This window comes from Bacillus rossius, chromosome 1, assembly GCF_032445375.1.
Source record: "Bacillus rossius redtenbacheri isolate Brsri chromosome 1, Brsri_v3, whole genome shotgun sequence".
Classification (NCBI taxonomy): Eukaryota; Metazoa; Arthropoda; class Insecta; order Phasmatodea; family Bacillidae; genus Bacillus; species Bacillus rossius.
This window is the reverse complement of record NC_086330.1, coordinates 34,056,419-34,068,483: the sequence shown is the minus strand read 5'-3', so window position 1 is coordinate 34,068,483 and position 12,065 is coordinate 34,056,419. Positions and strand designations below refer to the sequence as shown.

Below are 12,065 nucleotides of genomic sequence, written 5' to 3'. Positions count from 1 at the left end.
TCACTAGTGTTTCTAGAGCAGCATCGCCTTCGAGCGCAAGGCTCTGAACTGGCGCGCAGTCTCTCGTCGTGCATAGGACAACTATGAAATTTGAGCAGTGACCGGCAACATTATAAATGGCGGAGAAATGAAGGTAAAGATGTGATGCAAGTCCCTTGAGTGCTTCCAAGAATCGTGCTGGTTGTTTTAAACTCAATCTGAAATCAACAGTACTTTTGGGGCCCTCAGCGAATTCCGAAATGCTTTTCGTAAGCAGTCCCCACTCGGATATGTTGAGTAGTTTTGGGATGGCACGGTGCTCTGCGCACCGCACGCGTGGCTGTATGGACGGGGGGCCCGCAGCTGCCGGTTACCCGTGTTCCACGTGAAGCAGCGGGAGACCTCGCACGGGGACCACGCCCCGGGGGTCCACCTGGGACAGTTGTCGTTGCCGCACTTCTGCAGTGTGGAGGGCTGCTCCAGGCCGGCGTCCTCGCACAGCGCGCGGTCCACGCTCTGCGTGTTGTTGTGCAGCTGGACCGTGCAGTGCGCAGCCCGCATCTGCGCGTGACACGTACCTACATCATCACCTCCTGTCGTGTTTCTGCAGTTTGGCACGATATGACTCTACGATTCTCTTCCGAGAGCACTGTACTCAGGGGCGTAGCCAGGAGGGGGGGGGGGGGGGTTTAGGGGTTCAACCCCCCCCCCCACCCCTCCTTAGCACCAAATCTTTAATTAATTTCTTATTCATCACTCAAACAAATTTCATATTAAAATTAATAAAATTTTTACCATTACAATATTTAAATTTAAGTACCGAAAACTGCTAAAATAGCACTATTTTACACCTCAAAATCCAAATTTTCCCGGGGGAGGACCCCCCGACCCACCGATTTATTACAGAGGGGGGGGGGGCGGCATGCTTCATAACACCCCCCATACACAAATCCTGGCTACGCCACTGACTGTACTACCCACCACGAGTGGTGTCCACAAAGATCACCGGTCTTTAGTGGAGAGGCTGGAATTTGAGATATATTACAGACCATATCCTTGTATTACTGTCTGGGCAGCGTATCTCAAAGATCAGGAACTACATACACGTCATCACTCAAGTAGTTCTCAGCGTTTATACATGTTGACACGCACCACTCCCAACAGGATGCTGTAGCTGCCCCCGCACCCCTACTTTCTGCAAAACTCCTCCCCTTTCTCTAGAAGTTCTGTTAATTCTATTCCAAGAGGTGTCATGTGACGGTTTAATTTTTTTAAAATTACCATGAAGATCAAAATGCAGAGATACGGTACGTAAATGCAGATAACGAGACAATGCTGACTGTTCATGTGTTCATGTACTGGTCGTGGTCAGAGAGCAGAAGTGCTAGAGTGGTTATCAGCTTACGCTGTGCATTATTTTTTTTAAACTTTCCCCAACAAAGGAGAAAAACACAAAGTTTACATTTTCCAAGTTTTGATTTATATTCTACTAACTGGAAAACTTTATTGCGTCAGTGGAAATGCTCATGCAGCATTTTTGGCACTTATAATTGCCTTTGTAGGTGAACATGCACAGTTTTGCTGTTCATGCCCAGTTTTATTTAAACGGTCAAATGTTGCAGATTGCCAGGTTGCATGCCGTTTTAACTTCCATTAGTTTTATCGTAACTACGAAATGTCCTATCTCCAAGGAGCGACGCAATATGGCTGGGCAGGTGACGGCGCCATAACTGCCACACACACAAGAGTGAGGATAAACGTGCATCACGTAATTTAATATCGTTTGAGTTCTCAGCTGTTCAATGACAAATGCTGATTTTTTTAGCATGGTGGTTAGCCGCCAGACAAGTGGTGTGGCACGCTTGCACTATCAGAGCTCTCTGAGGGTGGGGAACTGCATGCCTTCGTTTCATGTGTCATGGCCCTAGGTCACATTATAAATATGTAATAACATGTTAACATTTTAATAGCATCCTTTTTTAATGCAAAAAACAACTGAAAATGGACTTTGTACATAGCACACGGTGTTTAGGCTTATTTTGGCAATAAGAAGTCATTAATGCACTAATAGGGTATAATTTTGAGGGCCTGTTCCGTGGATGGTTTCATAACGAAAGTGAATAATGGGCGCCACCGAATGTAAAGGGCTGAGACCCCTCCCAGGCGTGACATAGCCCATGTGGGAGCGAGATTCGTACCCTCCTAGTTTTCCAAACATAAGTTGCCAAGACCTGGCTCGCTCTGAGCATCAGGCACGCTTGCGCCTGTGTAAGACTCCAGTGGGCTCTTAGGGTGTCCAACACACCTGCTAACAAGAGATGGTCGACAATGCTCAGAATCAATCTCCAGTCTAACTCACACATTTTAATTTTTTCCTAGTTTACACGCCCTCGTAGACCTATTTACTTAATAAGCAGGGAAAATGCTCCAAGGCACAAATCACTTTAAGTTGCGGTGGGGTCCACACACGTGGTAACACAAAGATGTTACATAGTTGGTGATTGAAGACTCGTTAAAGAGTTAATAAACAATTATTTAAGCAGCCCACGCCCAGGTAAGCCCCGAGGACAAACGCAAATGGTTTGAAAGACTTAAATAAATGACAGGAAACTATTTATCAGCACTGCAAGAGATGATGTCCCAGGGGTGCTGGTGCGTCTACTTTCAACCGGTGATGACGAACTGAGATGAGAGGCGCGTTCTCCGCGGCAACATGGCGTCTTTCGCGCCGAACCAAAGTACCATTACGTTACTGTGATTACGTGCCAAGGGTTACTGAGGAAAAGACACATAAAACAACGTTACAATTATTGCATGCCTTCTCACAGCTTGGTTACTTAATAACAGATAGTAATTAATATTTTAGTATTTAAATGAAGTCTTGACGTCACCTCGGGAGTGGTCGGCACCATCTTTGTGTTGGGAATATAATTATATAAAAATTACTAAACAGGACCTCGGCCAGTCCGCTGTAACACAAAACCCTTGGGACAAATTTAATAAAAATTTACAGTATAATTAAAGATTATTAAGGGAGCACCGTCTTAAGGTAGCTCATGGAACGCTGTTTGAACTCACGTGACTACGTACATTGGTGGTACTAATTCCGAGAAGGAGTTGTTAGGTGCGAGACGAGAAGAAAAAGGGAGCAGAGTCTGACCAGGCTTAAGGGGGCGAAGCCCCGGTTGACCTGCCCAGGGGCGAACCCGTGGTTGACTTCTGGGTGGGGCACCGGTAGCCTGGACCTAGTATAATACCTGTTTATTACTTTAGAAGTCTTATTATTCAGTGTATAATTTACCCTTCTGGGGTGGGGGGGGGGAGGAGGGGAGCAGCGGTATGCTGCATGGCCCCCTATAAATCCGCCACTGCATCTGCCCATCAGAATAAGTCAATAATCCAATAGAACAAAGATACGTTTTTGTGCTAGGAAAGGCTGAACATGGATTCATGCATACAATGCAATTTTGGGTATTTTGGGGGTAGTGATGGTTCTAAATCAGTCCAAATTTCAATATTGACCCCGTCGAAATATCGACCCTTTTCCCGGGAATGATGAAAGGGCCAAGAATGGAGAATTGACTGTATTGTGTGTGCATATATATAAATATGCATAACTAAATGCACAATTTTTATAATTAACCTAATATGGTTTCAGATGCAATACCTTGTATTTAAATTTTTGCTTATCTTTAATACTAACATTTAAAAAAATCAGCAGAAATGACTACCAACTAATGCAGATACATTTTTTACTAACAATAGTTGTTTATAAACCACATTTCAACCCATAAAACGTATATCTTTAGTAGCATGAAGTAGTGCTTTGCAAAAAAAAAATTAAAATTTCATTTGAAAAATGGTCTTTTTTTATTCCCATTCAAAAAAATATATATACTGTCTTCATCTTGTGACATTCCTTAGTCCAAAATTACGCAAACGTGTTTTCACTTTACCAAACCAAACTACTAAACAAGTTGTAAATTTATTTATATATCATCGCATTTAAAAGTGAATAAATTATATGTATATAGCTTACCTGGAAACCACTTCCACCACACGATTCAGAACATTTTGACCACTCGGAAATAACCCAATCAAACTTTAAGTTCTCGGGTTTACCTGAAATTAAAAATAAAATTCTTTTGTAAATAATTTACAATGATTGTCAACTGATTGTATGGATATGAAAACAAAACACAATAACATTTATAGTGGTTAGACCTAGATACTTTAAGAAATGTCTTACATAAAAAGGTTGTAGCATATAATAATTAATTATTATTATTAAATATTTTTTATGTGTACTGTGCTAGCACATAAAATTTAGATGAATATTTTCAGTGGTAGAGTTAATAATTTAAAATAACTGCTTTGATTTCAAATTATTCAAGAGGCATGCCTTTATACAAATTGCTATATATAAATTTAGAAGGATAATGCAAAACAAATGTGTGCTTGGCATTCAATTTCTACGTATAGAAACTATTTAAGTAACTGACAGTTGGAAAAATGTAATTTAGATTACGAATTAATGAATGCTTGGACCTATACATACTATGTTTGGAATCTCCTTTTTCTTCCTTTCACATGGTTATGCAATATTACAAACAGATCTAAGGATGTCAGTGAACATGGGGTGCAAAATGCACCAGTTTCAATATGTTGAAGTTGGCCAATTTCTCAGTGCTGTGATGTCTGTTTCAAGAGAGGTGTTAATTAAACACAGACCGAATTAAGTACATACTTATAATCAGCTATTGTACTCAAGATCATGTTCACACACTTGCAACAGTATATTGGTGACTGATTTTCTCAGTGTGGAGGAAGCGGCAGACACGCAACAGCTACAAATATGACAAATTATACTTTCTAAGCGAAACGTTTGACACTTAGCACCAGTAATTGTCTGCTTATGGTTCCTCTATATGCCATGCCTGTCACAGATGACATTCACAATGACAAATATTTAGGTCTCCTAGAGCTTATACCGTCTAGAAGTGTACCAATTCAAAATTTTAATTTAAATTTTTTTTCAGGTGCTCACGAATTTTACCAACTGTTTGATAATCATCATAAGTAATCTGTTTCTTCCAACGATAATAGATTATTGGTGGTTGTATTCAAAAATATGCATTTCAATAATGATAAAAAAAATGTACAGACTGCAGGTAGCCTTGAAATTTACTTAAGTTGATAACGTCATGCACTATGAATTTCCACCTGCCAAGACATTAAGACGTGGACAAGCCAAATGTCTTGGCAGTTGGGCTCACCAGACTTAGCAGATGGTCGCTTGTTACTCGGGACAGGATAGCTTATGGCAGCCGACATTCACAGTGGCAAATCATTCCAGTATCGTAGAGCTTAAGGCTGAGATTTGCCACCACCAGGGACGTCAATTTAGAACGTGAAATTTAAGTTCTTGTATTAGCCGGTGCAGTGCTGACCGCAAATGAACAGTATTGGCCGTTCGTAGGGCGAGTCTCACCTTTCCCCAGGATGACAAACGAGCCGAGGGCATCCATGCCGTCCATCTCGTCCGACTCCTCGGTGTGGTTTTGCTCGGGTTCGAACGCGTCTGTGACCGTTCGGTGGCCCCGTGAGTTGCTGAACGTCTGGAACGGCCAAACATCCTGTGCCCTTTGTTATTGTGGACTGCAGACTCGCACATTTCCTTCATTGACAATATACCACAAAAATTTTGCACTAGCTCCAGCTCTGTAACTGATTCAGTGAATAAAGAAACGGCGTGAGCCACCAAATATTCAGACACTTCTCTAAAGCTGGCCTGTGGCCATGATTTAGGCAAAGGAAATTATTACTCCATTTAATAACCTGCGTGATGTTATTGCTCAATTTTTTCCTTTCCCGACTGTGCAAGCCAGCATAAATATGTCAAAAAGTATTCAAGCTGTCACTTATTAATATACAGTTATCTTAAATACAGCGAAAACCCAATACAGTAGTGAAGTATGAATTTTGAATAGTTACCATGTAATCAAAACTCACTACTTACCTGGATTACTTTCAGCATGTTGCTAGTTTTTAACAAAATTATATAATTTTTTTTTCTGAATTTCAAGGAGCTCAGTTGCTCATGCATATTGTAATTTAAGATGCGTTTGTTCATATGATAATATTATAATATTTTACTTATGAGAGTAATTTTATTTTTCTTTCAAATCTCTTTTAATCCCCAGAAATTCCTTATGTATTTTCTCACCACCCTTCACTATGACGTCGCACCTCCTTGGCCCTTAATCAAGCCCGGGTCCCAGTCGTGTCCACAGCACGGGAGCTCACCCTGTACAGAGACTGTGCTTGATGGCCATTTTGTTTGCACGTTCAGTTAACAGACTGGCTTCTAGAGCTTTAAATTAGGCTGCGTTCGAGACGACACTTTCGCTCTGAGCACGGAAGTGGTGTCTTGGAGTATTTGCGTGTAGTCCTGTCCGGCCACCGTTGAGACCAGTCATGGTCGCGAGGTGCTCCGTCATATCTCTTTTTGTTTATATTTTACTGTTTGTTCTCTTCGATGGTGTTTTTTTCTCTGTCTTTGCATAACAGACTGCACGCAAATGACATGTAAATTGCTGTTTTGCTATAGGATTGTGTGTGTGTTTTGTGCCCTGTGCTATAGAATAAAAGGACTAACCGCATTGCCAATGGAATGTAAGTAATCCTTTATGACACTTAGCCCGCCTTCCCTCCTAATTGACTTGTCCCATTCACGTGTGTGCGGGAGATTTTACGTACCCACGGGCTTGAACAAGTCGACCAATGAGTTATAACGTCATCTTCCTGCTGCTAGAGTCTCTCCCGACGCGATCATGTGTTCAGTGGTCACCGGGTCGAATTGTCTACACTCCGCCTCCATTGGGGCGGTGGGGGAGGGTTTCCTCTCTGAGAACCGGCGCCGGGCAAACCAGAGTAATGTCCGCCACGTCTTCACACCCCCTGAGGAGACCACCCCGCGTCAACTATACAAGATGTGAAAAAAATATATATATATTGCTGAAAAAATCCTTGTTGGGTTTAATAACTAACTTTGAGGAAAACAGGAAAAAGCTTGAAATAGTAGCAAAGAACTAACATTAGTAGTATACGAATGTTCCTCCTGCGGCTGGCTTCTGGCTGTGGTGACTGTGGTGACACCCACCATCTTGGAATGTGACGTCACGGCAGCCATCTTGGATGAGCGTAACGGGACACAGCGTAACGGGACACAGCGTAACGGGACATTACGTAACGGGACAAGTAGATCATGGCGGACATTTTAAATCCACCATCTTGGATCCGTCATTTTGGATGACGTCATTGTGTTCTCGAAAATTCCGGCATTGTGTTGTCCGCCATCTTGGATGATGACGTCACCGTTGCAATTTCCGTTACGGCCGCCATCTTTAACTTTTTTATTTATTATACGATTTTAATGATTTTTTTTTAATTTATAAAAAAATTAAATTAATAAAATTTTAATATATTTTTTTTAAAAAACATACTTTTTAGACACGGAGCTCGGAGTCCTCGGTTCGAACACGACGAGTGCAAAAAAATAAAAATGGCGACCGATCCTTCCCTCACAGTGGACGCTGGCATACTGACACCCACCACTTTTTTCAAAGCATATATATCGTCACCTAGTATGACGTCATGTACGCCATCTTGAAATTTGGACGCCATCTTGAAAATCTTTATTTATTATCCGATTTTAATGAAAAAAATTCCAAAATTCATCAAAAAATTAACGTATTTGAATTATGTTTGATTATATCGATGTACGTCCTTGGTTCGATTCCCGGCGAGAGTAAACGGTCGATCCTTCCTCCATGAAAGCTACCTAGACTGATCTACCACCAACAATACCAAGGTATATATCGTCAACTGGTATGACATCATGTCCGCCATCTTGAAATCACCCGCTGGAGGTCACCATCTTGTTTTCGTCCGCTAGAGTGTGCTGATACCATGTTGGTATAATTATCTGGTCACCATACCTTTGTCCTCAACTGTTGACATTGAACTTTGACCTTGACCTTGAACTTTGACCTTGGAATTTGACCTTGAAATTTGACCTTGACCTTGAAATTTGACCTTGACCTTGAAATTTGACCTTGACCTTGAAATTTGACTTTGTCCTTGTCGACCATCATGGATCCGACATTTTATGTTCAGTAGATGCTACCAGGAGCTACCACCTGCTGGGTATGCCATCTTGTGTGTGTTTACTCGTATTATAGAGTACATTTCCATCTGGATAGTTTTATTCTAACCCACTACAGTGCAGTAATCATTTATTACTGTGACACACGCCATCTTGAAATTTGGACGCCATCTTGAAAATCCGTAATTTTAATGCTAGAGATTCGGGAAAAAGTTCAAAATTCATTAAATAATTCACTCATTAAAGTAATGATTGATTAGATCGATTCCCGTCCTTGGTTCGACCCCTGATCGATACCAAACAACTTTAATTTTAAAAAATACCACAAAAGCGACAGGTTTGAGATAATAAAAACACAGCAAGTTCTTTTAAAAAATACTTTTATTACATACATACTACACTACTACAAGTACATAATAAACACAGACAAAGTACTAAAGTCTTGTGGATTCCTCGATTCAAACAGTCTTCTTATTGTACGGACAAAGCCTTTTACATGACTTTAAATGTCTATCCGATCCGTTCATCACCGCAGCCAGAGACGGACTGAAGTTCATATCACCAGGGTCCCACTTATATATTCTCATTTGCTGGTACAACACACGAGTCAAAACAATAACCATGTTCATTATACTTCTCGGAGCATATTCTATAATGAATATGTAAGCTATCAAGACGTGAAATTAGTTTTTTGCACTTATTGCACTGAAATTGTATTCTTTTAAAATTATTAGAACAACTGCTTCTTTCATGTCTGCGAGCATTTGAGGTAATAGTAAATGATGCGTCACAGTATTTACACCAACGCAATGTACGCTTTTCATTAGTGGAAGAATCCATTGCTGACGATGAAACTTCGAATGATGGTGGTATCACATCTGTTGAAATCTCCTCCAATGTTGACGTCGTCGTTGCCAACGGGATCTGCACCTTATCCATCGTAGCTGTCGTCAAGGTTCCCGTAGACGATGGTACAACATCCGAGTTCGACGTTAAAGACGGTAAAGATGCCATCGAGGTCTCAAGACGGTAAAGATGCCATCGAGGTCTCAAGAACAGCTAATTGACACGACTTATGCACCAGAAGAAACAAACTAGGTGATCCTTACACCGCCGACGTCAGTAACTAACTGAGCGTCCTGCTGTCTAGGACTCGCTTATATACATGCACCGGATGGAATAATACGCTAGTCAAATCAAGAACCATTTACAATAATACTAGAGTCAAATCTACAAATTAAAAAAGAGGATCATTTGATCGAAAAAAAATTCGATCTCTCCAATAAACGCCAGGCTCCAAGAGCTACAATTCACGTCATCAGCAGGCGCGGCTCCAGAGGGGCGATAGCCCCCCCCCCCCGAGACCCGAGACATTATTTTTGTTTAAGAGTGTTTACTTTTATTCCCTTTCATTATAACTTTCTCAATATATTAAAACAAACCAATCTAGAAGTTGGTCTTGGAAATTTGAATTACCCTAGTAAATATAGGGTACCACTTCACTGTCAGCGTGTAGGCTAGCAAGCCTAGTAGGTAGCAGGTAGCAGGAAGTCTCAACCCACGCGGTCGCAGAGGGCACAAAGAGCCCCTGAAATGTGACAGAAAGCTGAAAATGCAGTGGAATTTTGGTCTGGAGTGGGAAGGCATTTACTACAATGGAAGGGGGGGGGGGGGGGTCCATAAATGGCCTGAAGCTGACAGTTTTATTGCACCCGCACGGGAAGGGCCAAACCTTCGTGAAGGGGAATAGCCCAGGAAACAAAGGTTTCAACCTGTGAAAAATTTGTCCAAAGCTGAATTTTTGCACAGTGGTAGAGTCGACTATGCTTAATAACATACCGAAAGTTTACCGCTGTAGACCTTGTGCGTATCACTGAAAATTTGCAGTTAAGTCCTAGATGACAGCGACTTGCAGCAGTTCATTAAAATGCTTCCCATTTTTGCACTTTTTACCGTAGACTCTCGATAGCTATATGAAAATAATCTTAAAGCACTACTACTCACATTGATACTGAATAAAGTTCTATAAGTTAATATTAAAGGTAAGAAAAAAATGTTAAATTAATGAAATAAGTTTTTTTACATCAGTCAAGGCAATAAAAAGAAAATTCACTTACAAATAAAGGGTCTTCCGCAAATATTTCTTTAACAAAAGTTGTTGTATAGTTCTTAAGCTTTACAGGGACATATCTCTCAAAAGTCTAGCTTAATGTATAGGATCACTAGAGACTCCCGAGCTTATCAATGTCGTCTACGCACTGAAACAGAGCCACAGCCGCAAGCGCTGTGGCCACTCTCGCTCCCACGAAATCGAAGATTTTTAATCTTTGTAAAATTTTCTCCTAACTGAAATTTAAAACAGTGCTAACATTCAAGTTTTCTAGCAACATTTGAAATGTTTATCTCCGCAAACCTTGCGCGGAACACCGAAAACGAGAAGTTAAGTCCTAAATAATACTTTATTGACCACTCAACAATATGGCACTATAACGTAATTACTATAGTATACTTTCAGAATAGCAAACCAAAACTTACTCAAAACAATATTCTCAATGATTAAATTTAAAAATATTTCACTACGTTTGACTAAATATGATATTTATTCAATAATATTAGAAGAGAGGTGTTCTGAAAAAAAGGGCACAAACGAAAATACGTATTACAAAAACACGTAGAGCCCGATTTGAAAACATTAAATAAAAGTAGTTGCAAAGTTCTTAAACTTTAAATTAGTTTATTTGTTGAGAGCTTGGTACAATGTGTCTGACCGCTAAAGCGATCCGAGCCGCGTAGTGTATACTACTGCGAGGTTGTCGAAGTAGGCTCGGGTCGGGACGAATTTCGCCGTAAAGAAACAAAGGTTTTTAATACATGGAAAATTATCCCAAAGAAGAAACTTTGTACAGTTGTGGAATGAACGTTTCTTGGTAACATATCAAAAGTTTACCGATGCAAACCTTGTGCGTCACGCAAAAAACGAGCAGTTAAGCCCAAAATGTCAATTTTTTGCAACGATCCACAATAATGGATATTGCAAATGCAGTTTATGGAGTAGACTGACAGTATGGAACCCAAAATAATCTAGAAACATTGCCCTATCTGAGTATAGTGATAAAAAGTAGGAAGTTTAAACATCTTTCTATAAAATAGACAATTTAATTCATTAAAGTTAACGAATTCACTTTCAATCAATTTTTAGGAAATATAAATACATTTTACATAATCTTAAAGAGCCCAAAATGGAAATCGCTTAGAGTAAACGTTGTTGCATATTTATTCATCTTTAAATTGGTATATTTTTTAAGTGTCTCATACAATTAGTCTGACCGCTGAAGCGATCCGAGCCGCGTAGTGTGTACTACTGCGATGTTGTCGAAGTAGGCTCGGGTCGGGACGAATTTCGCTGTAAAGAAACAAAGGTTTTTAATACATGGAAAATTATCCCAAAGAAGAAACTTTGTACAGTTGTAGAGTGAACGTTTCTTAGTAACATATCAAAAGTTTACCGATGCAAACCTTGTGCGTCACACAAAAAACGAGCAGTTAAGCCCAAAATGTCAATTTTTTGCAACGATCCACAATAATAGATATTGCAAATGCAGTTTATGGAGTAGACTGACAGTATGGAACCCAAAATAATCTAGAAACATTGCCCTATCTGACGATAGTAATAAAAAGTACACAGTTTTGACATCTTTATATAAAATAGACAATTTAATTCATTAAAGTTGAGAAATTCATTTTCATTCAATTTTACGGAAAAGTTAATACATCTTACATAAATATAAAGAGCCCTACGTGAAAATCGCTTTCAATAAACGTTGCTGCATATTTATTCTTCTTTAAATGGGTATATTTGTTAAGGGTCTCATACAATTTGTTTGACCCCTGAAGCTATCCGAGCCGTGTAGTGTGTACT

At 40.1% G+C, this 12,065-nt stretch overlaps 1 protein-coding gene across 1 annotated transcript in view; it reads right to left on the bottom strand.

Moving 5' to 3' along the window:
- Positions 1 to 12,065, bottom strand: part of LOC134534279 (protein madd-4) — a 191,240-nt gene that overhangs the window by 13,855 nt on the left and 165,320 nt on the right. The window contains exons 20-22 of the mRNA XM_063373000.1: positions 5,471 to 5,615; positions 4,019 to 4,101; positions 354 to 540 (exon numbers count right to left, since the gene is read on the bottom strand). Of these exons, the coding sequence (XP_063229070.1) occupies positions 354 to 540; positions 4,019 to 4,101; positions 5,471 to 5,615 (415 nt within the window). The remainder of the gene's footprint in view (positions 1 to 353; positions 541 to 4,018; positions 4,102 to 5,470; positions 5,616 to 12,065) is intronic.